At 41.7% G+C, this 26,982-nt stretch overlaps 2 protein-coding genes across 3 annotated transcripts; both read left to right on the top strand.

The window, feature by feature from the left end:
* The first annotated feature begins 3,932 nt into the window (after positions 1-3,932).
* Positions 3,933-14,354, top strand: LOC129817214 (vascular endothelial growth factor A-like). The gene is made up of 7 exons (XM_055872243.1): positions 3,933-4,308; positions 11,794-11,827; positions 11,958-12,154; positions 12,326-12,405; positions 12,675-12,701; positions 12,871-12,936; positions 13,452-14,354. The coding sequence occupies exons 1-7, from the start codon at positions 4,222-4,224 to the stop codon at positions 13,471-13,473; spliced, it is 513 nt and encodes a 170-aa protein (XP_055728218.1). The 5' UTR covers positions 3,933-4,221; the 3' UTR covers positions 13,474-14,354.
* A 1,107-nt stretch (positions 14,355-15,461) lies between these two features.
* Positions 15,462-21,091, top strand: cipcb (CLOCK-interacting pacemaker b). 2 transcript variants are annotated; one of them, XM_055872241.1, is made up of 4 exons: positions 15,462-15,825; positions 16,235-16,420; positions 16,613-16,779; positions 17,152-21,091. In XM_055872241.1, exons 2-4 carry the CDS (start codon positions 16,309-16,311, stop codon positions 18,085-18,087), a joined length of 1,215 nt encoding a protein of 404 aa, XP_055728216.1. In that variant the 5' UTR covers positions 15,462-15,825; positions 16,235-16,308; the 3' UTR covers positions 18,088-21,091. The 2 variants fall into 2 exon arrangements, with proteins under 2 accessions (XP_055728216.1, XP_055728217.1); XM_055872242.1 differs by having other exon boundaries at positions 15,463-15,801.
* The last annotated feature ends 5,891 nt before the right edge of the window (positions 21,092-26,982 follow it).

Here is a 26,982-nt window from a genome sequence, read left to right as displayed (position 1 = left end):
CACACTGTTGCTCGTCTCCTTTTCCTTAGTGTTGTCTTTCCTGTCTTGTCTGTTGATGTCGCTCTGCCCCCTCAGTCTTTCATGAGACTTCTTTCTCACTCTCCAGAGCCTTCGAGTGATGTTTCACACTGATATTCCCACAGCTTGCCTCACTGTTAAAACGCATACTGGAGAACATGAATAATATTCGGTCTTTAAGGATGTGAGGAGACAGCAGTCAGGGGTATTGTTTGAAGCTAGATTAGGGGTATTTCCTAGCCTCTTCCAAAGTAACGAACACCAGGCCAAAGTAATCATCATGAAGTGCCGGGTACTGCTAATACTGTGTGACAGTAGTGAGTCTGGCAAGCAAACACCAAGTGGCTTTGACTCTTTTTCTGTCAAAGACCGACAGATAAACATTTTAAGGTCTTCATCGTTTCGGTTTGATTTGTTGCGCTGTAAAACTATGGGCCCATAATGCACCAAGTCACTGACACCATTGTGCGGGTGTCTATTCATTATTTCATGAGTTTCTTTTTTTTAACCTAGCACCTGCAAGTCATTGGATGTGCTTACACTACGTTTGAAACATGAATTATCTATTTCTGGCATGAAAAAAGGACAGCACCGTCATCGCGTATGATTGTGTGCAATACATACAATGTGACTGTTTTTGATTCAAGGTTCTCTGTCCTCCTGCATTCATATCAGCTTACACAGACACACACACACTCCCGAGTTCCACAATGACATGCAATCATATTGCCAAGATCCCTTTGGCGTCCATGTGCCTGTGTTTGACTGTATCATTAAATCAACCCTGAATGTACCTGTCTGATCAGGTTTGGTCATTCTAGTTGATTATAGATCCCATATGGGCATTGGGATCCATATACTGTCTGGGGGAAATTAACTCTAACACTAAAATGTCCAGGTTTTGGGTACAACATTTATCGCCCACAAGGAGGCGCCATAGTGAAACCGAAGTGTGTCTGTGTCTGAGGTTGTGGTTGTTTGCCCTCAGACGTCACGTAAATCATAAACTGTTTAGGTGGTTGCTACTGTGTGTCTGAACTGATGTGGCGTCATTACCCAAAAGATTGGCAAAGACTCTGAGGAATTCTGCTGCACCTCAGACTCCGAGACCAATCACCAGTTTGACTTCATCTCTACCGATATACACACATGCACACACCAATAGTGCACGCACACACACACACACACACACACACACAAAACATGTCTCTCTCTTTCATCAGCCCCGGAGCTATCTCTGTGGGGGTCTCCCCTGTGGCCCTACAGGACCACCTATACTGTATGTTAGTGACAATGAACCCAACAGGACTTCCCTGACCCAGACTCCTCAAGGGTCACACTCCTGTTCTCCTGAGATTCCGCTCCATGTTAGGAGAAATCTGACTAAGCACTTCTTGGCAAACTCTATTCTCAAGTTCAAGTTCAAGTTTGTTTATTCGTCATATACACATGATATACACTGAGTATACCAAACATTAGGAACACCTTCCTAATAGTGATGTCCTTTGGGTGGTGGACCATTCTTGATACACACAGGGAACGGTTGAGCTTGAAAACCCCAGCAGCGTTGCAGTTCTTGACACAAACCTGGGAGCCTGGCACCTACTCCTATACCCCGTTCAAAGGTACTTAAATATTTTGTCTTGCCCGTTCACCCTCTAAATATGTCCCAGGAAAAAGATTGTGCACAATTCCCCGGCACATATACGTCTTAATTTGTTGAGTGCCTTCCTACTCTCTCTCCCTCTCTCTCTGTAATGTCTCTGTCCACATCTGGGTATGAGGAGATGGGTATCCCAAGGAGACACTCATATAGAACAGTCCCACCTAGGGTTGCAGCAAAACTTTCCCAAAATTCCCTGCTTTTCCAGAATCCCTGGTTCCGGGTTTCCTGCTTATTCCCTCCTGATTCTAGGCATCCTCCAACTGGGCTTTCGGGAAAAGCAGGGAGTTTATTGAAAGTTCCCAGAATTTCGCAACGCTTGTCCCACCTGCTGTTGCTCTATCCTGGGAAAACTCCACCAAGCCTGGTCTCCATTTCCCGGTTTCCCTCCTCTGAGACTGGGGAATCACAAGTCACTGAGGCTGGGCTGGGAGTGGGACTTGGGCGTCAACTCAGTTCCCAGGGACAGAAAGTCACAGCTGTTAACTTTGACCCCGCTATAGGGCCCTCCCCGAGTAAAAAGCTGACCGACTGACTGCTATACTGTTCTTTTCGTTCATATTGTGGATTTCTCCCAATTCAATGAATTATAGGGCTGTGGTGAAAGAGTCAAACCATTGTATACAGTATACATCACTCAGAAGGATAACAGTGTCTACCACTCTTGTATACACACCAAACTCCCCAGAGTGTGTGATAAGTGAGATGTGTAAGACGGAGGGCATCATCTATCCTGGTTATCTCTCCTCATTCAAAACAAAACGACCTATTTAGCTGGTTGTCTATCACTCTGGTTTTAACAACAGAAATGTATGATGATTCCACAGGTCCACTACCAGTAACTGCCCACTGGGCAAAAATCGGTTGAATCAATGTTGTTTCCACATCATTTCAACCAAAAATGTCAATGTGAATCAATGTGGAAAACTGATCAACGTAAGGGAATTTCCTCTTTTTTTCACCCAACTTTTAACCAAATTACAATGTGATGGTGAATTTGTTTGTTGATTTCACATTGACCTCACATTAGTCGACAACTCAACCAAATGTAAGTAAAAAATAGACGTTGAACTGACGTCGGTGCCCAGTAGGCATATTCATCATCATCAGGTGTGAGAGTTGTTCTTTGAACTAATAACAGAGCTGTACCGTTATCATGGATGGAGATACAAGGTCATCTTTCCCTCTAGGTGTGAGTAGCATGGCCTATGAGTTGCACATGCACAGTGAATTGTGTATGTACACTGGCCCCTCAGAGTGTGGTCCCTGTCGGGTCTTACCCCAGACATGATGAGGTTATCATGGCACCACTCCAAATATGAGCAGAATGTCTGAAAGGGATCCTCCTCCTTCATTCCTGCAGTCGTGTAAACGCACCATCTCCATCACACGTCTAGACAGATAAGGTGTGTTTGTGTCTACTGGCAGAGGAGGGTTCTAATCTACTCACCCTTAGCCACTGTAAAGACTCGCCGCTGTGATGGGTCAGAAGCACCAACTCACTCTAACTTGGGTGGTGAAAATGAGCTCTGAGAATACTGCATAGATTGGAAGTCGATGACGTGCTTTCCTTCCTTATGAAGTGTTTTGAGCACTTGAAAAAGCAAAATATCTGGTTCATTATCCTAATTCATTCATTATCTTGGAAAATAAATGGATGATGAGAATTTGTAGAGGCTGAAGGTAAACAATCAAGACTTCAGTGCGAGGGAGTACTGGCATGTTGTCATATCTCTCCTGCACATGTCTCAATAATGAACTATCATGTTCATTCCTTCATCAAAAATCACTAAGTATCATACCCTATCACTTATAATTACACATCTGCTGTATTAATTAATCATCACGCAAAGGGATTCAGAGATAATGAGTAATTTCCAAGAGTGTGCAAAGCTGTCATCAAGGCAAAGGGTGCAAAGTTTTTTTTTAAGAATCTCAAATATAAAATACATTTTGATTTGTTTAACACTTTTTTGGTTACTACATGATTCCATATGTGTCATTTCATAGTTTTCGTGTCTTCACTATTATTCTACAATGTAGAAAAACGTTTTTTTTAATATAAAATAAAAACCTGTAATGAGTATGTGTTCAAACTTTTTACTGGTACTGTAAGTGGGGAGAAAGTGTTCGTGTGAGAGGGAGAGAGAGAGAGAGAGAGAGAGAGAGAGAGAGAGAGAGGGAGAGAGAGAGAGAGAGAAGGGAGGCGGAGGAGGTGGGTCTGGGGCAAGACATAACATTATGGGACACTGGAAAGCTTTGATAAGCACTTTAGTGAAAGTAACCTAATTGAATTTCACTAATCACCTTTAGATTAGGCTATATCCAAGCGCTGCAATATAGTATTTGACAAAAAGTCAGTCCTACACTGACTGCTCTTCACGGGCAGCGATAGTCATCCAAGGGTCCCTCACTCTGTTATCGCGTCATTTCTACAGTGGTCGATAATACGCGCATCTCTTTACCTTGACTCAGGACTGTCAATGCCGACAGCCACTCAGATTCAGTGAAATTATTTTGTAAAAATTTGACTGCAAAAAATGAACACCTTTTCCTTCAAGATGCACAATCTCGTCGGCGTCTCGCAGATTTTGGCAACTCTTATGTTCCACTTGGCACCTACTCAGGTAAAGTAGTATGACTGTTTTATAGCCTGTCACTATCAAGGACAACAGAGAACATGTGTTGTGTAAATGGTTAATACAGTTTGTCATGTTGTGATGATATCATTCGGCTTTAGTTCTTGATAAACAATGGTTCAGCCTCCTTGAAAACCTCTGTACTCAGAAACAAATAATGATAGGCTATACATCTTCCTATTAGTTTTAATATAGCAAGTAACACTTTATTAATTTTGTACTTTATTGTATGCTATGTTCCAAACTGGACTCTCTGTAAAAGGTGAGTTCGTAACTGCTTCACATGTCTATATCTCCAATTTCTTCTCTGGACCCAAAATGTCACTCCCATTAAGACTTCACGTGAAAAAGTAATGAGTCACATTTAGAGCAATTTTTTTCTAATACTGTATCTCACTTTTTGTCATTACGCCTCACTTTTACAGTGAGTTCAACATTAGGGAGATCGTAAAATATAGTTAATCCTCTCCTAGCGTATATTGACCTCCTAATACTGAAGTGGCATCAAGATAAATAATGAATAACGATCAGGGTATTACAGTAGTCAGCCTACAAACGCATTAGCAACACATTCAACAGACACCGAGTGGCGACCACCTGCATTGGGCTGTTGAGGTTTTCTGGGAAATGTAGTTTAAAGTTTATACCGACGTAATAGTTTATACAGGGATGCTTTGTGCTGTTTATCGCGACAGCGTGTTGCTAATTAGTCATGCGAGCAGATATTTACAGCAGTAGAAGTCACAGAAGCAGATATCCATCTGCAGCTGCTGGCTAGACCACCTGGGACGGAGCAGATATGTCACAAGAAGATGGATGATATTTACATTTCTAAACGCTACGGTCTGAAAGTGAGAACAGCTGGGAACGTACACACATATTTGTTGCAATATCTTTGTGGCACCAAACGTATGGACAGCGCGCACCAAATAATGCAGTAATGATGAGTTAATGTTGCAGCTGGGAATGTAAGACCGAATGAGTGTGTTGGGGATCGATAGTGAAAGCAAATCATGATTTTGTCGGGTGGAGGGAGCTGGGATCAGAGGAGAGATAGAGACCCGTCGATCACACGGTGTTATATGAGGACGTCCTAAATAAGAGGGTAAAGATGTATAAAATGTGTTCTTTATTACATGTAAAGTACAAGTCTCATACACAAAGAAAGCACTGTGGTGTTGCAGGCAGGGAGAGGTGGAGGGACATGGGTTGGTTCTTAGGGACGTAACGGTAATAGTCTCATTACGCAGGTGCTTCCTTTTCCTGTAGCAACGCCTGACCCGTATTGAGACTTGGGATGTATCTCAACAATCAAAAGTGGCATCCTCTCCCCTTCTCCTTGTGGAACAGCAGGACTGGTGATACTGTCAGCTGACCACTGTTTTCAGATCAGTACAGATAAATGAGAGGAGATGTGGAACCCACATTAATGCGATGCACTCGGCAGGGTGTGCAGTGTCATTGTCACACTACTGCTCAAGCGAGGAACTGTACCACTGTAGCCCCCATGTATGTGAAGTGTACTATGTTCCAAAATAGAGGAGGGTTGTCAAAGTTTTAGTTTTTGTTTGGGGAGGGTTGTGTGTTTTTTTTATTGGGCACGGGAGGGTAGTGCGTTTTCCCCCTGGTTTACATTCTCTCTTTTGCAGGTTTTACTATATAATTTCTTCCATCCTAGCCTAATTTCCTAATCTGCTTACATGCACCTCCCCTATATCATGGTGTTTTGGTACTTACCTTATGCACAACTCTTTCCCGCCTCGAACTTTTACTATACCACATGTCAATATAGTCTACCAGTCGAACTGTTTATCCTGGCCTCTATCCACCATTCATAGTGACAATAGTGGTAGGTGGAGGCCAGGTGCATCATTGCGCATGAAAGAACAGTGAAGACTTGAGACACGCAGCTCAAAAAGGTACCCCATTGATATTGCTTAGGGACAAGACAATTATCCTAGCAGCCTACAACCCCACAATGCAATGAATCATTGTATTTTATTTTATAGCCTATTTAAACAAAATACTCAAACCACCCACCGGCTGGATTAGACCCCCCCACGTGCCGTATGTTTGACGCCCATGCTCTAAAGACTCTGGCAAGTGCACTAGTCCAGTGTCACTTTGATTATGCCTGCACATCATTGTTCACCAGCAGAACCAAACATCTAAAGAATAAGCTACAGACCAGCCAAAACAAGCTTGTAAGAATTGTAATACTCATCTGAATGTCGAGCATTTTTTGTCTGTGTTTCTGTAATGTGTCTGTATCTACGTAATGTGTCTGTATCTACGTAATGTGTCTGTATCTCTGTAATGTGTCTGTATCTCTGTAATGTGTCTGTATCTACGTAATGTGTCTGTATCTCTATAATGTGTCTGTATCTACGTAATGTGTCTGTATCTCTGTAATGTGTCTGTGTCTCTGTAATGTGTCTGTATCTACATAATGTGTCTGTATCTCTGCAATGTGTCTGTATCTACGTAATGTGTCTGTATCTCTGTAATGTGTCTGTGTCTCTGTAATGTGTCTGTATCTACGTAATGTGTCTGTATCTACGTAATGTGTCTGTATCTCTGTAATGTGTCTGTGTCTCTGTAATGTGTCTGTATCTATGTAATGTGTCTGTATCTCTGTAATGTGTCTGTGTCTCTGTAATGTGTCTGTCTCTGTAATGTGTCTGTATCTCTGTAATGTGTCTGTATCTACGTAATGTGTCTGTATCTCTGTAATGTGTCTGTATCTACATAATGTGTCTGTATCTCTGTAATGTGTCTGTATCTACGTAATGTGTCTGTATCTCTGTAATGTGTCTGTATCTACATAATGTGTCTGTATCTGCGTAATGTGTCTGTATCTCTGTAATGTGTCTGTATCTCTGTAATGTGTCTGTATCTACGTAATGTGTCTGTATCTCTGTAATGTGTCTGTATCTACATAATGTGTCTGTATCTGCGTAATGTGTCTGTATCTCTGTAATGTGTCTGTATCTCTGTAATGTGTCTGTATCTACGTAATGTGTCTGTATCTCTGTAATGTGTCTGTATCTACATAATGTGTCTGTGTCTCTGTAATGTGTCTGTATCTACGTAATTGTATATGTATTTATGTCAAAAATACGGACACCAATGGAAATAAGTCTCCGACCTTATTGAGCAATCTTGATGATTTTCCTAAATCGTTGTACTGTGAACAAAAATATAAATTAATCAATCAATCAAATTTACATCAGCTGATGTCACAAAGTGCTGTACAGAAACCCAGCCTAAAACCCCAAACAGCAAGCAATGCAGGTGTATAAGCACGGTGGCTAGGAAAAACTCCCTAGAAAGGCCAGAAACTAGGAAGAAACCTAGAGAGAACCAGGCTATGAGGGGTGGCCAATCCTCTTCTGGCTGTGTCAGGTGGAGATTATAACAGAACATGGCCAAAATGTTCAAATGTTCATAGATGACCAGCAGGGTCAAATAATAATAATCACAGTGGTTGTCGAGGGTGCAACAGGTCAGCACCTCAGGAGTAAATGTCATAGCCGATCATTCAGAGTATCTCTACCGCTCCTGCTGTCTCTAGAGTTGAAAACAGCAGGTCTGGGACAGGTAGCACGTCCGGTGAACAGGTCACGTTTCCATAACCGCAGACAGAACAGTTGAAACTGGAGCAGCAGCATGGCCAGGTGGATTGGGGACAGCAAGGAGTCATCAGGCCAGGCAGTCCTGAGGCATGGTCCTAGGGCTCAGGTCCTCCGAGAGAGAGAGAAAGAAAGAAAGAAAGAGAGAATTAGAGAAAGCATACTTAAATTCACACAGGGCACCGGATAAGACAGGAGAAATACTCCAGATATAACAGACTGACCCTAGCCCCCCGACACATAAACTACTGCAGCATAAATACTGAAGGCTGAGACAGGAGGTGTCGGGAGACACTGGTAAGGCAACATGCAACAATTTCAAAGATTTTACAGTTCATAGAACAAAATCAGTCAATTGAAATAAATAAATTAGTCCCTAATCTATGGATTTCACATGGCATGGGCGCAGCCATGGGTGGGCAAAAGCCCACTCATTTGGGAGCCAGGTCCACCCACTGGTGGGCCAGGCCCAGCCAATCAGAATGAGTTTTTCCCCCACAAAAGGGATTTATTACAGACAGAAATACTCCTCAGCATCCCCCCTCCACAGACGATCCTGCAGGTGAAGAAGCCGGATGTGGAGGTCCTGGGCTGGCGTGGTTACATGTACTCTGTGGTTGTGCAGCCGGTTGGATGTACTGACAAATTCTATAAAAATCTTGTTAGAGGCGGCTTATGGTAGAGAAATGAACATTAGATTATCTGGAAACAGCTCTGTTGGAAATTCCTGCAGTCAGCATGCCAATTGCACACTCTCTCAAAACTTGAGACATCTGTGGCATTATGTTGTGTGACAAAACTGCACATTTTAGAGTATCCTTTTACTGTCCCCAGCATAAGGTGCACCTGTCTAAGGATCATGCTGTTTAATTAGCTTCTTGATGTGCCACCCCTTTCAGGTGGATGGATTATCTTGGCAAAGGAAAAATGCTCACTAACAGGGATGTAAACACATTTGTGCAAAACATTTGAGAGAAATAATATTTTTGTGCATATGGAACATTTCTGGGATCTTTTATTTCAGCTCTTGAAAAATGGGACCAACACTTTACATGTTGCATTTATATTTTTGTTCTGTATATGTATGACACATAAAATCAATAAATAAATCAATCCAAACTGTGCAGCAGCCATTTGATGAATGGGAAGAGACATCTGTTACTAAACCATGTAGGGAGGGATGTATTTTCTGTTTGTCGAGGTTGACATAGTCTATTTATTGTGGTGTTGAAAACGCAAAACATGATATTGAAGAGCCCAAAGTTAGTATGCTCTGTTTATTGGTTGTGTGGTGCAATGGCACAGAAACCATTTGGTGGAAAATGTGTAGCATATATTTTTTATAATTGTAAATATGGCATCGAAATGTTGAAAATCTGATTTCCCCCTAACTAATCATTGTCTTCATCCGGCTCTGATCGTATTGTCACGAAACAGGCAGGGAGAGTGAGCTCGTCCGTGGTGGTTGGCAAACCCTTAAACTTCTGGCCCGTAGCCCTACATGGCATCGACTGTGTGTAACAGTATAACTTTAAACCGTCCCCTCGCCCCGACACGGGCGCGAACCAGGGACCTTCTGCACACATCAACAACAGTCACCCACGAAGCGTCGTTACCCATCGCTCCACAAAAGCCACGGCCCTTGCAGAGCAAGGGGCAACACTACTTCTAGGTTTCAGAGAAAGTGACGTAACTGATTGAAACACTAGTAGCGCGTACCCGCTAACTGGCTAGCCATTTCACATCCGTTACACTCACCCCCCTTTCAACCTTCTCCTTTTCCGCAGCAACCAGTGATCCGGGTCAACAGCATCAATGTAACAGTATAACTTTACGTCGTCCCCTCGCCCCGACACGGGCGCGAACCTGGGACCCTCTGCACACATCAACAACGGTCTCCCACGAAGCATCGTTACCCATCGCGCCACAAAGGCCGCGGCTCTTGCAGAGCAAGGGGCAACACTACTTCTAGGTTTCAGAGCAAGTGACGTAACTGATTGAAACGCTAGTAGCGTGTACCCGCTAACTGGCTAGCCATTTCACATCCGTTACATGTGCCACAAAAGCATGCGGAAGTGGCAAAGTCGAAATCCACGTTTATAAACACAGGGTCACTACAGTTATGGTTATTTGCGGTCGTAAACATGATTTTGAGTTCATTCTAGGGTGCGCAATTTATTTTGAATTTAGATTTGAATGGAGAAAGCTGAGAGCAGTGCTCCCTTTCTGTCACTCTTAGCGACCGTTCTCTCTGCATGGTGTTTTGGGAAACGCATGTTACATCACTCGTAAACCGGGCCCGGGACTTTCCACTCTTCTACCTAAATCACTACAAAACCTGACCACCGCCTCCGTCTCACTTCAGGGGGTTGTGTGTGATAAAATAACCAGCTGAAACCTGTAGAGAGAAAATAACTCTTAGTGTCAACAGGATACATGTAATGGAGGCCAGTATAAAAAGAAGCTAATGGTGAGATTTATTAGAGCCATTGAAACCAGCCCAGATGGGACCACTGGATCCAGAGATACAAACTGACATTTATAAAATACAACTTATGAGAGAGAGAGGGCGAGAGAGAGAGAGATGAGAAAAGAGAGAGAGAGAGAAAGGACAGGAAGAAATCGAGTGAGGAGGAGAGAGAGGGAAAGTGAGACCCGTGAGGTCAAGGGTGGCTAGCAGAATACTGTGAGAACTCTAAAACTGTGTCTCTCCCATTGTCTCTGTGAGCTGCCTGTTCACTGTCTGGGCTTGTATTTGTGTTTGTTTGTGTTCATAGTTCCTGACCGGAGACATGTCTCTCACTGTGTCCAAACAAAGACTTACAGTAGAGACATCCTGGGATGCCTTTTTGTACTTGTGCGTTAGTGGCCAGTGGGAATGGTCATGTATCGTTGGCTATGGTTGGTTATGCGGCGTCACTATGGCGACAGAGATGGATGGCTGCAGTTTTGCCACATCACTGCTTCTTGTTGCTGCTGAGTGACAACACTCAGGTTTTCAGCAGCACTGTAACACCGAGGAAAATGTGTCTCCTTATAGACAGACGTTCTCGTTGCATGGCCTAAGGTTTGTTGAAACCATGGCTTCCTTCCATCAACCCGGCTGACGCAAGCAACGTGAGCTTGTGTCAGCAAGACTATCCTTTCCATGGCTTCAAGTTCACAAAACAGCTTGATTATTAACATCATGTAACAGTTTATTAAAACAGCAGGGGGTATCATTCTACATTTGGAACTTTGAGCTTATCCAAACCATGGCTTCACCGGAACTGTCAACCCTCATTGGAACTCAAAAAGCCCCAGAGTGGGTGGAATCAGTACGGGAAAACAAGGAGAGAACATCTTTGGTCCTGAGGAAAAAGATCTCTCTCTCTCTCTCTCTCTCTCTCTCTCTCTCTCTCTCTCTCTCTCTCTCTCTCTCTCTCTCTCACTCTCTCTCTCACTCTCTCTCTCTCTCTCACTCTCTCTCTCTCTCTCTCTCTATTACTGGAGATGATCCTGCTATCCTACATTATCCCACTGCACTGCTTTAGTCTGGATATAAGTCTATGGTCTGGACTCTGGGGCCCTGTAAGATTATCATGTCTGCCCCCTCTGCCTTGGTTGAGCTGAAAATAGGCTATTACAGAACTCGTGCTTGCTCACAGCTGTAGGATTTTCTTTCTACCACAAGAGTTCGCCGCCCAATAAATATGTTCAGAGTCGACGTTTCTGTGACTGACTGAGTGGGCGTCAACTGTCACTATGTATTGGCTATGTTGTTCACAGTGATGTCTACCTGTGGTCATTTCCTTCTATCTGAAATATAACATAGCATTTTTTCGCCTTCTTTTTATTCCAGACTTCTCACTCCCCAGTGGAACCACACTCTAGAGGTAAGTGCCTCTTTTGTTCCTTAAATTAAGTAACTGTCTTATTAATATTTCTTAGAGACAGTGAATACATTGGTCAGCTGTCAATCAACCTGGGTCTGCGTGATAGTTCATTGGTCAACTCTTGTTGCAGTGATGCTGTTCCGGGAAGTCTTGGAGCGGAGTTTGTGTCGTTCGATGGAGCGATTGGTGGAGGTGGAGCAGGAGTACCCTGGAGGGGTGGAATATATTTTTAGCCCTGCCTGCGTGCCCCTGTGGCGATGCGCTGGTTGCTGTGGAGACGAGAACCTGGAGTGTCACCCCACCCTCACACGTAACGTCACCATGCAGGTGGGGGTCACTTTGTGTCAGGAGGCCACATATTGCCTTGGGCTACCCTCTTCCAACCTTAAATAGATATATGTTCCGGTAAAACACCCAATGCCTGTCCACATCTTTGAGCGCATGGACACCTCAATGCATGTGTTTGTGTTTTCCTCTGTGTGTTTGTATGTGTGTCAGTTGATGAGGATAACTCCGACTGAGAGGACAGGGCAGTACGTGGAGCTGACGTTTGTGGAGCATCAGACCTGTGAGTGCAGGTAATAAAGCCTAATATCATCTGACATGTAATGCTATCTAAGTAATTCAAAATAGCTCTTTCACCCAGGCACATTCTCTTAAAAACGGAGTTGTATTCACTGGGAACGAAACGGAAGCAATCAGGCCAAAATGGGAAGGGACTACCCTGACCGTATTGAATAAGAAATGCTTGTTTTCATTTGCCGTTGCCAAATGTTTTGCTATGGTGCGCACTAATGAATATGAATGACCTTGATGAGACTCATAACACCGGTCCTCTTGTTTTTAGACACAGGAAGATGCATTTGAATGAGAGGTGAGTAAGTTAATGATTACTTCTATGGTTACAGATCTGATATTGGGTAGCACTTTATTTTACAGTACAGTAATAGTGAAATGGTAATCACATAGTAACTACCTAAGAATGACGTGTTTGTTTCTGTAGATTTGTTAACTCAAGCCCCACTGCTTTCCCTCCTTTTCAGCAGTCCCAGAGTCAGGATCCATCCCAGGAGGAGGAAGCACAGGAAAAGATCCAAAGACTGTGGCAAGTAAGTGGCACTAGACTGCCCTCAGCTGGTGATGGGAAGTCTTACACACACACAGAGATACACACCAGAGAGAGAGACAGCGAGAAAGAAGCGGGAGAGAGGAGAGAGAGAGAGAGAAACTTAATTGCCTACGCATAAGACTGATACTCACGCCGCGGTGGTGGGTTCGAGGGTGGGAGCTGAACTACGCAGCGACCCAGACCTCCCACTGTCGAAGACAACACACACTCCCATTCATATATATATATATATATATATATATATATATATATATATATATATATATATTGTTGTTGTAATGTACGTAATCTGTAATGTACGTCTTGTATTGTAAATGTTTGGTATGCTTTGGCCATACATACTGCCTGAATATCATGCCAATAAAGCAACCTTGAATTGAGAGAGTGAGACAGAGAAAGAGAGAGAGAGAAAGAGAAGAGGAATAGAGAAGTGCTTTTAACAGTGTGAGCATAGCATCAGATGATGGAGCATTTACTCTGCCTGTTTCTTTGCAGGTGTCAGAACCCACACAGCTAGTTGGATACTTGGGTCCCCGTCCTTCCAGTCCGCTGTCCAATCACCACTCAGCTGTGGAATGAAGACAGCATAGGGGGAAACCAGACACCTACTCGTTTACCCCCCAGATACAAAAATTCCTCAACTCATTGTCCATGATAATACACTAACCCCAAACTGCAATTTATACCAGAGTAATATCAACTTTAGTTTTCTGATACTGGATACCCAATATCAGCCTTGAGAATACTTTTACACTTTTACATGGATGATATTATACTGTAATAGCAGATACAGTAGCTCCACCTCTTGGACATAGAGGAGATGGACAGAGGGACGGCAGGGCAGGAGATAAGCAATTGCCAAGGGACAAGGGATTAAGCCGCACCTTGCAGGCAGTGTTCTTGAAAAGCAGTAGGCCAATAAATGGATTTAGCTTCAATCTGGTATGGAACAACAACGAAGAAGGCTAAAACAGATGCAGAATGGGTGTGGACTGAACTAGGGAGAGAACGGACACCTTCACAGTATACCTCTCCCTATGATGATCATATTACAGTACAGAATGTTCTGAACTGAAGAGTGCATGATCAAAGGGAGGGATGGACATACTGTAGGTTATATCGAGACCTATAATGTTTATATCTCTAACTTTCATCAGACAGAGAAGAATAACAACTCCATATGGATTCCACTGTATTATATATGAAAATGAAATATATTCAAATGTAAATAAGTTTATAGCGATCACTGTATCAGGAATGGCATCTGGGAATTACATTTTGAGTTGTTTATGTTAGAATTACATCTTTGTCTTGGGAATGTGCTGTGTTCATTTACTGAGTGTCATGATGTGTCTGACTGACTCTCTTGGAAAGGAGTAAATATAAGATTTAACTCAGGTGGGTTGTTTCGATTGTGTGTGTGTGTGTGTGTCCTGATGCCCTCCCCTTGAAAACTAGTATGTCATGTAACAGCACACTATGGTCTTACATCACGGATTCCCCATACAGGCGAAATGCCAGGTTTCCACTCGTTACCACAAACACAAAGTCAAAATGAGCTATATCGTGAAAATTAATGAAAACAAAAATATGCTTTTTGGTCAGGGTTAGTCATAAGGTTAGGGTTAGGCATAAGGTTAGGTTTATGGTTACATTTCTAACAAATTGTAGAAATGGGCGGGGTTTGGGCCTTTGTAGTTGTGGTAACTAGTGGTGGCCGAAATGCCTGTACTGTGCTACCTAAGGTGTTTATAACTAAACCAAGATAGATAACAGCCTGTCGTTTCCAACGGGAACAAATTAGTCATAGTGGGCAGAACAAGCAAGGATGTGGGCAGAGTCAAGCACGAGAAAGCGAGATCATATTAGCCCCGTGTGGCTCAGTTGGTAGAGCATGGCGCTTGCAACGCAAGGGTTGTGGGTTCGATTCCCACGGGGGGCCAGTACAAAAAAAGTATGAATGTATGTACTTGTAAGTCGCTCTGGATAAGAGCGTCTGCTAAATGACTTAAATGTAAATGTGAATCATATTGGCTTGTTCTAGAATATATCTGCATATTTCCGTTAGGGAACGCCTCCTTTGTAAATTCTCCTTTGCACTCCTTTTAAACAACGCAATTTGTATAAACGTTGTTGTTTTTTTTAAACAAAGAGTAAAGTATCCTAAACTTAGTCCACTCTGTTCATAACAGATTTTAGTTTTGGAAACAGAAAACTGTATTGGGATCAAATGTTTCATCGATGAGAACATTTGCAGAAGGTCGGCCAAAATCCATCTCGTTCCATCTTCTCCCACTGCCAGCAAGAGGGCTTCCTCTCACTACCGTATTTGAAAGGCCAAGCGGATGCTTCACATTTATTCATCCGGTGAAATATATGTGTCATTGTTCTATCTGTGGCACAACTCCCATAGTTCACTGTTGAACACAAAGTCGTTAGATGGCATACGGGTGAAATATAGTAGTGGGTGGGCTAGACAGCACAAAAAACGCTTAGAACACGACGATACGCCCACATACTTCCAAATATGGATAGGTGAGGTACAAAGACTCTAGACTAGAATATGGCGTCTCATCCGGTTTCTCACTGCCGGGAGAACATTGTTGATCATTCGGAACGTTAGCTACTCACTCCCTGTGGTGTTGCTGCACCGTCTCGATCAAGAAAATCGCATCGCATCGGATTCTCCTGGAGTTCCTCGCTGCATGTGCGCTAGCTGGCAGGAGTGTACCAGAAGTCTAGTCCCGTGTACATGTGTACTTTACCTTGCCGACTAACGTTACACACTCACACCAGACCGACAGATAGACTGTGGCGGAGACTGCGAGCGGACGACAGAATCCAAGTTAGGGTTGGGCAAGGACACGAAGTTGGCAACATTTGTATTGTTTCAATCATGTCTATGCATTGTTCTGTATTGTAATCGTCGCTAGCTAATACGTCCAAAGGAAAGATGTAACTAGATACGTTGCATTCAGACATGCTAACGTAGTTGGTATAGCTAGCAGGTGGTCTGTAACAATCAAGTAGCCAACGTTAGTTAGCTAACTTCAAAAGCCAGAAATTGGAGTAGCTAGCAGTTATGCTAAAAGTGCAGCTAGCTACTGAACTATAATCCTAGCAGGAGGGACACAAAAACGTCTAGATTCTAACAGAATAGAAAGAGTATTGCACCCCTAGAACAGTATTGCACCCCTATAACACGGAAGGAGTTGCAATAGATATGTAGTAACTAACCATACAATAATGCTGATTTTGTTTGGGGGGGTGCATCCCAGGTTTCCTACTGATACACTGATGTGGGTGTAGTAGTCTGAGTGACTGACAAGACCATTGAAAAAAAACAGACAAGATGAGTAGTACCAAGAAGAAAGCAGAAGGGCAATCTAGGACCATGGGCAAACTACGAACCATGAAGTCAGGAAGCTCCAGAACAGACTCGGAGAGAGACTCTGGCTTCTCAGGTTAGTCCCTCACCGAGTCCCTTCGTTCTGATGTCTTTACTACCATCCTCATCATTTAGCTTCGAAAGGTGATTTCTACTATACTTCCCTTTGTTGATTCCCAACTGTCTTCCACCACCATATCATTGAAGTTGTCTCTATTTTTCTGGTCCCGAAAACACTAAATCGATCTTCTCCTCCTTCCCTCCACAGATGCCAGCACCATAGACCTGACAGATTCTGAGGACTCATCTCGCGCTGTGTCCAAGAGAGAGGCTCAGCGCCCTGCATCGGGGTCTCATCCCTCACAGCTAGCTGTGGTGGGGGGGTCCTACTCCAACATGTCCCCCATGATCATGAAAAATGTCCTCCTAAAACAGGTATGTTAGAAATGTCCCTCTAAACCATCAGTGAAGTTGTAGCTGTTCATGATTTCTTGGAGTGTCTGATTTGATTTGTATTACTTTGATGGTTCATAAAAAATAAAAAATCATTTCCAGGATGTAAGAATATTTTGTCGTTTCATTTTCCACCTTCTTTTATCCTAGTCATGGATTATTAATCTGTGTATTGGGACTGATTTCTATGTAGCCTTCTATAATACTTAAAGTATTGTCCATGGGCTAGTCTGTATTGTGATTGACTGTGTCCTCTGTCTTGAGCCTTGTGATACTCTCTTATACTATTGTTCATGAACTAATCTTTCTGTTTTTTGTCTGTGTCGCTCTCTCTCTCTCTCTCGCTCTCTCCAGCCCGGGAACAACCCTCCCTCTCAGAAGCCATGGGGGTTCAGCCCAGCTGTGGAGATGGTCCAGCAGCCTCAGGTGGTCTTCGTCCAGCCCGTTGTCTCCCCTGTGGTCTCCCACTGCACCACATCCAACCCTAAGGAGGCCTCCTCCAAACGCCGGCGCCCCAAGAAGTATCTGCCCATCCTCAGGTCCTACCCGAAGATCGCCCCTCACCCTAGAGATTGTTCAAGTTCCTCCGGGAGAGAAAGCTCTTGTTATTTCCCCTCTTCTTCCCCCTCGGCCTCCAGCCACCGGGAACACCATCACAACCACAGAAACAAACATCAGAGGCACCAGTCTAGTAGTTTTAGCTGTGGTTCTTCTCGTTGCAGCACCCCCAGTCTCCCTCCTCCCTCTAGCTCCCTGTCCCCCTCTCCCCAGCATAGGCTCACCCCCTCCCTCACAGACTCCAGTGCTTGCAGCAGCCCTGCAAGATCCTCTCTCGCCGTCAGTAGATCAGAGTTCTCCCCAGCCCCATCCCCTGCCTTAACCGTAACCCCTTCAGACACCCTCACCACTGAGGTCCCTGAGAAAACCAACACCCTCTCCCTCCCACAACCCACCGTCGCCACAACCAACGACAACAGCTGCTACGATGACGGCAACCACGACGACAATGGCGATGACCATAACATAAAGCGCAAGCGTTTCTGCAACACGTACAACATCCTGTCCAAGTCTGGCCTGCTGGAGATCACCCTGAGTACCAAGGACCTGATTCGTCAGAACCGCAGGACCCAGGTAGACCTGGACCGGCTCAAGGAGCACACCAACCTCTTCCTGGAGGCCCTGCAGACCGGAGATACCAGCATCTGGAGCAAGCTGCAGACCAGCCTCCAGGAAGAGCAGGAAGAGAAAGGCAGTGGGCAGCAGAGCAGCTTAAAGGCGGATACAGATTAGATTTGAGTAAAAGCAGGGTTTCATCTGTTAGACTGGGCAGAGACGGAGTTGAGGTGGGGGAGGCTGAGGCAGCTAGACTGGCAGTAATATGCCCATAATGATCACACAGACATATACTCTAACCTACATAGTAGCAGTAGTCTCTACTAGCAGTATATATATATATCTATATACTATACTATAGCCTGCCTGCCTTACCCCAGGCCAGGTTGGATAGCAGGCTTCTGTACAATATGAAATCGCTCTATTCCCCATAAACTGCACTACTGTGACTCTAGTGCACTACTTTGATTCTCCTGAAAGTCTACACACCCCTTGCACAGTCTTCACATTTTGCTGCCTTAAAATCAAATCAATTTTCTTTCCCTACCGATCTACTCCACATTTTCATATTGAAAGAATATGTGTAGAACATTTTCCAAATGAGTAAGAAATACAAAAACAAAGATGTATTGATTGCGTATGTCTTCACAACCCAGAGTTAATACTTGGTGGAAGCACCTTTGGCAGCCATTACAGCTGTGAATAATTTTGAATAAGTTTCCTCCAACTTTGTACAATTCTTAGGGCAATGTATATCCATTGTTTTTGTCAAAATACTCTACATTTGATTGGGAGTCATTGATGGATACCAATATTCAAAGCTTTGTCTCTGGTTTTCAAGCTAATTTAAATCAGGAAAGAGACTGGACCAATGAGGAACATTCAACACCTCTTGGAAAGCCATTCTGGGGGGCAGTGCTAGCTGTGCAACTAGAGATTCTGGGTTCGAGTCCAGGCTCTGTCGCAGCCGGCCGCGACCGAGAGACCCATGGGGCGGCGCACAATTGGCCCAGCATCGTCCGGGTTAGGGGACGGTTTGGCTGGTAAGGGTATCCTTGTCCGATGGAGCACTAGCGACGCCGGGTGCAGTGCATGCTGACACAGTGCATGCTGGTAGCCAGGTGTATGGGGTTTCCTCCGACACATTGGTGTGGCTGGCTTCCAGGTTAAGTGGGCATTGTGTCAAGAAGCAGTGTGGTTTGGTTGGGTTGTGTTTCAGAGGACGCACGGCTCTCAACCTTCGCCTCTCCCGACTCCGTACGGTTGTTGCAGCGATGAGACAAGACTGTAACTACCAATTGAATACCATGAAATTGGGGAGAAAAAGAGATTAAAATTAAGAAGAAGAAAAAAAGAAAACCATTCTGGTGTTTCTTCGACATTAACTCTTGTTTTATTGTCCTGTGGAAAAAATAAAACTTCCAAGCGTAGGTTATCAGAAAACTGCGGCGGGTTTCCCTCTAACTTTTTACCTGAGCTTTGCTCCTTTAATATTTATTTTGATCCTGACAAACTCCCTAGTCCCTGTTGGTGACAAGCATACCCATAACATGATGCTGTCAAAAAGTTTATTTGTATATTTATTTGCTGTGTTGTCTTGCAGTATTGTTCAACGTCCTTGTTGCAAACAGAATGGATGATTTGAAGTGGATTTATAACACAGGCTTCCTTCTTTTCAATTTGTCATACAGGCCAATAATGTGGAGTGACTGCAAATGTTGTTGATCTGTATTTTCAAGTATTGTGGTGGCAGCATCATGTTATGAGTGCTTGTCATGCTGGGTATCTCTGAGATAAGTCATAGGGGGCTGTTTTACTGAAAATGTAAGTGTCCACCAGCTGACACTTTAACCAGTTGTAGTTATGACTTGAAATGGGGCATGCTGAGTAAAATAGGCCTATTTTGAGGAAAGCTTGCGTGGTATGGTTAGTGAGAGTGCTAGAATGGGTACCTGGACTGAACCCAACAAACAAACAATTCAAATGTATGGTCTAAATTTAAAATGAAGATCTTTATTGATAGGTTTTACAATAGCCAGTAGGTTTCCACTGTAAAATGTCTAAGAAGAATGGAAAGCAGGCAACACAGAATACTTTATTCCTTTGTGAATTCATGGACTTCTGGACAAGGAAAGACAGTGATTTACCTAAAGACTCCTTCAGGACTCCAGTGAGGATTCTGTTCATCAAAGCATTTTTTTAAACAACAAAGACTGATGTAAGAAAATGTTCAAGGCCTTCTCAAAAAGCTGAACTTTATTTAAAACCTTGTATTGTATTTGCATGGGAAGTTACTCCCAAGTAAGACTTAAGTTGGCACAATTTATCATGAGGTTTAAGTTATTTTTAAACCTGCGATTGTGTTTTTGTAATAGACCAAGCATCATATCTTCCTGTCCTATGTTACTTTCATGGCCTTATTTAGACAATTGATTATGTGGTGTTCAATTACTTAATTTTTTCAAATAAGGAGTTCTCCATAAGAAGATAGACTGTCAGGGGTACAGTAGCCCTTCGTGACATATTTTGTTATTTAGTCCTGCAAAGCATTGGAGTGCCTCAAAGTTATTACAAATGCAAAGAAGGTGATATAATTTGTGCTTTACAGCCTAAAATGCAAATAACAGTAGATGTTATCTTCAGTGTAAGTAGTAATAGGCCTCAGGGAAGCCATTTTAAAACTTGAGCTTCCTGAATTTCTCATCTATAAGAACTGCATAACACCTGTATGTGCTTGTTACCACAGTTCAAATAGGTAAAAACTGTAAAAGTTTGTCTTTATATTTAAATGTTGGCAGCTGTTTTTCTATCATTGTTATCCTGCCTCCTCATCGCAAGGACATGAATGAAATGTAATTATATGTATATTATAAGCTCAATGTTTCAATAGCACAGCAGTAGTAGCTTGTGATTGATAACAAAATTAGAAAATAAATCTTAACAGATTCTGCACCAATGTTTTATATTACTAGTCTTTATTTAAATGATAAACTTTGTAAAAGCTGCAGAAAAATACATTGATCATGATGTTGACTTCCTTGCAGCTATGCAAATCACGATCCTTTTAATTGAATGACGGTTAGTAAAATGCAGTATCTGTGTTTGTGTTGCTCAAGTGAACCTTTTTTTGTTCATTTTCTAGAAGGTACATTGCTTGCTCAATAAACGTTATTTCCAAGAACACGGTCTCTGTCTGTGGTGATGAAGCACGGTAATATCTAAGTCAATATAATTGAGAAGAGAAGGTGGATGAGATCACACACGGCTGACTCCTTTATATTGCAACAACATAAGTAACTCATGATAGAGGAAACCAAGTGAACAGACCCATGACAGTCATATCAAACATACTAACTGAAAGATTATTGGAATCTGTTTGGGTCGCTAGACAGGTAGGATGACTGACAATAGTGAAGGTGAACAGGTGGTCACAGGTCAGGTGACTGAAAGGTATGGAGGAGACTGAGGCAGGAATTCCTTTAGCCACAAAGTAGTATGTTTGACTGGGTAGTTTGTCTGTGCTGTATAACAAAGGAAACAGAGTAACATGTGTCCAATCAAATTCATAATCACAAAAGTCAAATAATAACAATCATTCTCATTAACATTATTAGGTAATTCAGCAATTCAGATCAATAGGAATCATGATCGAGCCATTTAGGATCATAACCATTTAATTATAATCATGAGAATGATAATGCAAATAAATCGAACCAGTTATCAATTATTCAATCAGTAATCTCAATCAGTTTGATATCAGGATTGATCAATTCAGCAAATAATAATTACGTTTCGAATTTCATCCTTCCAGGTTTGTCTTCATATGTACATGTAATTTCGTTACATTTTAACCTTATGTCAATGGCATAATTAACCTGTGATGATCTGTAGGGCCGTGATCATTGTCCATTGTCATTGTAAATAAGACTGCGCAAGTGGCCATGAACTAAAGGGCGATTCCACCAACTCCATGGACCTTTTCTACACTAACAATCCAGAGAGAGGATCGGATGTGTTTTACCAAAGATTTGTTATAACTAACCCAAGAAGACCACAGCCTGTCGTATTTGTAAGAAATTGTAATAGAGACTGGAAACTAGTAATAACTACATTTCAACATAAGCCATATTTTATACAAAATACACATACTCCTCATTTCTCTTGGACATATGCTGGACTTATTAAGACACCAACTACAGACACACATAATTCCCCTCCCCCATGATAACCATAGACACACAACACAAGGTTGGAGCTCAAGACAAAGAACTATCTCAGGAACCAATGGAACGTGGACACCAGGCCTGTTCAGGACTACCCAAGACCCAGATCGACCAATCGGAAGGCCAGACTCACAGATCAACCTACTTTGCTTGTTGTCTATATAAAACTGTACAACTGTTGAAACTAGCCTCTTTTCCGGACGGTTCCATAAGAATCAGAAAGAAAGAGCCTTGCTGCAAGATTTTACTAAGATATCTTTACATGTGATTAAACGGCCTTATTATAAAATTATCCACCTCGTCCTATTGTCTCCTCTTGTTCTCCTGTCAACAGTAAACGTTTTATCAACATTTCCAATGGGAACAAATGAGTCGTAGTGGGCAGAACAAGCAAGGAGGGGGCCAGAGCAAAGCACGAGCTAGCAAGATCCTATTAGCGTGTTCTAGCATGTATTTGCATATTTCCGTTAGGGAACGCCTACTCCGTGAAGTAGGCGTGTCGGCCAAAATCCTTTTCCCTCAATCTTCTCCCACTGCCGGACTCTGGGTTTCTTCTCATCACCATATGTGGTAGTAAGTGGAACCCCCAACCGGATTATTCACACTTACATATCCGGTGAAATATCTGGCTCATTGTTCTATCTGTGGTTTTGCTCACTTTTACACACTGTCAACACTACAAGCATGGTACAAGAGGGGAAAGTCCATATTTACATAGGAAGGCTGTACTTCTTTCAAAAAGTAATTTACATTTATTTTAGAGCTGACCCAGACAGTAGAAAGGTTAAAAACTGTATTCTGCCTTTGTTGAGATAAAAGTAAAGATGGAGAGTAGTCGAGTGTAGCCTCTTCCTCTTTGTTTTTATACATTTAACTAATCAGGGTGGCATCGGAAAGACTGCCTTAGTTCCTACCCTGTCACACCCTGTATACCCTGTATGATCAGTAAATAAATAAACATCAAATTCATTGCTTTGACAAGACTGACATAGACTTCAGAGACGGAACTAAAATGTCCAATAAACATTAAACCTTTTATTATAAGCCACAGTTAACTTCTTCCTTGCAGTGGGCTGTACACCGATCGTAGATAAGATATATATTGTTGACAGCCTTCCTTCGAAATTACGCTACACTATCATCTTTATCATCTTTACCTGCAGCTGAGTTTCTCGCCGGGCACGGTGGCGTGTGCCTGTAACCCAAGTCACTGGGAGGCTGAGGTTGGTGGATCAAGTGAGCTGAGGAGCTCTGGGCTGCAGCATGCTATGTCAAACGGGTGTCCACGCTAAGTTCGGTATCGACATGGTGATCCTGGGGGAGCCTGGGACTACCAGGTTGTCTAAGGAGGGGTGAACCGGCCCAGGTCGGAAACGAAGCAGGTCAAATCCCCCGTGCTGTCCAGTAGTGGGTTAGCGCCTGTGAGTAGATGCTGCAGTGCAGCCTTGGCAAGACAGCGAAACCTAATCTTTTTAATTAATTTAGTTGTATTTGTTAAAAAATAAGTAAATCGCGGTGGCAGCTGCTGCGATACAAATAATCGAGCATCCCACAAAAATAGTAAAAAAGAAAGCAGAAGAACAAATTTAACAGGCACTTTTCTCCTGAACATTTTGAATTACACTGACTCCTACTGGCGAAGTAGTACAGTATTTAGAACAGCTCGCCGAAAGCAGGCTTTTTATTTTTTATTTTATTTTTTATGTTTTTTATTCAAAATACAGATCAACAATTTACATTCTTACATCATACAAAACAGAATGCAGGTATTAACAAGAAAATACTAAAACAAACTAAAAATATAAAAAATAAACAATTCTAGTGCAATTGGTAATCACTCTGAAAAAATCTTATTGTAATGATTTCGGAAAATGTTTTTCTTGTTGTTATTCACTAGGGTTAATGTGTATATGTGACAAATAAGATTTGATTTGATTTGTTTTAATAAAATAGTTAAATTCAATAAAAAAAATCTGTAATTTTGGTATAGAATTTTGGAATTTTTGTTTCTGTATAAAGCATTTGGCAACAAGAATTAAAAAAATTCACAATCATTTCAATGGTCTTGTTATTATTGTAATAGTAACATATAATATCTTTTATGTCAAAAACATGGGTAGTGTTCATAATTGTAAATAAGTATTTTGCAAGGTTTTCCCAAAATTCGGACACAAATTTACATTCAAAGAACAAGTGAGACAGATTCTCATCTTCTTTTTCACAAAAAACGCAGATATCATCAATAGCCACTAAATTTGAATATCATGGATTTACATGGATATATCTTATGTAAAATTTTAAAGTGAACTTTCTTAACTTTGTTTGGTATACAATATTTGTAAGGCTTTTACCAGGAATAAGCATGTTCCAGAAAAATGTTCCTCTCGGTGTAAGTTGGTTTTATGAATGAAGAATTTGTCTTATATATTAATTACAACAAGATTTCTCAAGTAAGCCCACGCCTTCCAATCTGAGTTCTGGATAAACTTTGTGATCATTACCAAAGCTAAGATGAGTTTTCATTAGTGTAGTTAGACCACTGGGAATGGCTTTGATCACAGAAATAAACTCTCTGAAAGATATTGGAAACTCTTTCAATGTTATAGATTGTTCATGTGAGAATATTGCCCTTGTTGTCAAAAACGTCAAGAACAAAGTCAATATTCCTCTCATGCCAGCTGGGGTAGAACAATGGTTTATTCCTCACAGTTATGTCTGAATTATTCCACAAAAGAGCTTTATGTGGGGAAAAATTGTGCAGGAAACATATTTTCCAGGCCATTAAAGCTTGTTGGTGAAACCTAGCCATATATATAATTACATTTCAGTAAAAATTGAAGAGCTCCCAACTTATTAAACACATTATTTGGAATGAAATTCCATATTGAATCAGTATTAATCAAACATCTTTTCAACCAGTTGATCTTGAAAGTGTTATTTATGTCAACAAAATCCAACACTTCCAGACCGCCTTCTGCTCTTTTGTTAGAAAGGACTGACTTTTTAAGTTTGTGAGACTTATTTTTCCAGATGAAGTCAAGAAAGGTCTTATTGATCTCTTTACATGTAGCAGGATTTACACATAAAGATAATGAGGAGTACACAAAACAAGACAGTCCCTCTGCCTTGGACAGAAGTACTCTGTCCAAGCAAGTATAGAAAGATATCTTTGTAGTCAATTATTAAATATATTTTTGGTTTTCTTAATTTTAGGAGAGAAATTCAAATGTTGTCTGACTAAGTGTTTTTTTGACAGATGTATTCCTAAATATTTAACACAGTCCTTTACAGGAATATTTTCTATTTCTTTATCATCAGAGTCAAGTAAACATAAGATTTCACATTTAGAAACATTCAGTTTTAATTCTGATGTAATAGAGAATGCAGTGATAGCATTAAGGGCATGGGCGACCTGGTCTCATCAGCCAGTTGGGAAATGTTGATTTCTTTGTTAAAAATGGATATCCATACAAATTTGCATTATTCAGAATATCTAGAGATAGAAGTTCCACAACCAAAATTAATAAAATGGCGAAATTGGGCATCCCTGTCGTACACTTCTGTTGATACTGAATCTTTTGGAAGTAATAAGGTTTAGTAACACAGAACTATTTATATCTTTGTAAAACATGCGAATTACTTTGGTAAAACCTTGACCGAATCCCCAAAAATTAAGGGACCTAAAGAGAAATTCATGTTCGATTATGTCAAAGGCTTTACAGAAGTCCAAAAATAAGACAACCGCATCTGAGTCAATTGCATCTGAATAATTTATAAGGTCCAAGACTAAACAAATGTTAGGGTTTATGTGGCGGCCCTTCATAAATCCTGTTTGAGTCTCATTTATAATGGTATCCTTTCCTTTCTTTAATCCTTTGGCATAAACAAGAGCAATCAATTTGTAATCAATATTTAATAAAGTCATTGGTCTTCAATTGTCAATGAGAGAAGGGTCTTTATCGGGCTTCGGAAACAATGAAATAAGGTCTTGTTTCATAGTGGAGACCATTTCCCCACTTTTAATGCAATCTTGAAACATATTAAAAATCGGGTCTTCTAGTAACTCCCAAAACTGTCTATAGAATTCAACTGACAGGCCATCAGGGCAAGGTGATTTCCCTTTTTTCATTGAATTCAGAGCCTCTCTAATTTCTTCAATTGACACAGGTGAATCGCAATCTGAGTGGAAATCATCCTCAATTACAGGGACATAATTCTGAATGTGGCAAATGTAGCTTTCACAACCATCTTCCTGAAATTGAGAGCTGTAAAGGTTTTCATAAAAGGAATTGACAAATGATGATATTGTAATGGGATCTTTGCATAAAACATTGTTTCATTTTAAGTGCAGTTATAGATTTTCTTTTGTAGTTTCTCTTTTCAAGTGCAAGAAAGTAACTAGTGTTTCTTTCCCCCTCTTCAATCCATTTTGCTCTTGACCTTACAAAGGCACCCTTTGCAAGATCCGTGTAAAGCTGTTCTAATTTTAGTTGTAAAGACTTGAATACAGACTATTCTTCAGATAGATTAACTTTCTTTAGAAAACTGTCACGCTTGCTCATCATCTCTTTTTCTCTAAGGTTCTTTAAGTGCATCAGCTCTTCGGCCCGTTTAATGGCTACCACTCTGACTTTTTATTTGAAAAATTCCCATCTACTTCCATGACCCAAGTCTTTTCTTGCAAAAATATCTTTAGCTAACGATTTGATGTGTTCAATGTGAGTAGTATATTTTAGAAGTGTGTTGTTTAATTTCCAATATCCTCGAGTACCTTTGGATTTTTTAGTAGCTTGTAAACTCAGGGAAATCAAGTGATGATCAGAAAAGGGAGCCAACTGATGATCTACAT

Source organism: Salvelinus fontinalis, chromosome 20 (assembly GCF_029448725.1).
Source record: "Salvelinus fontinalis isolate EN_2023a chromosome 20, ASM2944872v1, whole genome shotgun sequence".
Lineage (NCBI taxonomy): Eukaryota > Metazoa > Chordata > Actinopteri > Salmoniformes > Salmonidae > Salvelinus > Salvelinus fontinalis.
Note: the sequence above shows the minus strand (reverse complement) of the source record. Positions and strands in the feature narration are given on the sequence as shown.

Excerpts from the sequence above, each read along its gene's own strand:
- LOC129817214 (XM_055872243.1), top strand. The coding sequence starts at position 4,222 with ATGAACACCTTTTCCTTCAAGATGCACAATCTCGTCGGCGTCTCGCAG. Across the intron at positions 12,155-12,325 it reads CACGTAACGTCACCATGCAG|TTGATGAGGATAACTCCGAC; the intron begins GTGGGGGTCACT and ends TATGTGTGTCAG. Across the intron at positions 12,406-12,674 it reads CATCAGACCTGTGAGTGCAG|ACACAGGAAGATGCATTTGA; the intron begins GTAATAAAGCCT and ends TCTTGTTTTTAG.
- cipcb (XM_055872241.1), top strand. The coding sequence starts at position 16,309 with ATGAGTAGTACCAAGAAGAAAGCAGAAGGGCAATCTAGGACCATGGGC. Across the intron at positions 16,421-16,612 it reads GAGAGACTCTGGCTTCTCAG|ATGCCAGCACCATAGACCTG; the intron begins GTTAGTCCCTCA and ends TTCCCTCCACAG. Across the intron at positions 16,780-17,151 it reads AAAATGTCCTCCTAAAACAG|CCCGGGAACAACCCTCCCTC; the intron begins GTATGTTAGAAA and ends CGCTCTCTCCAG.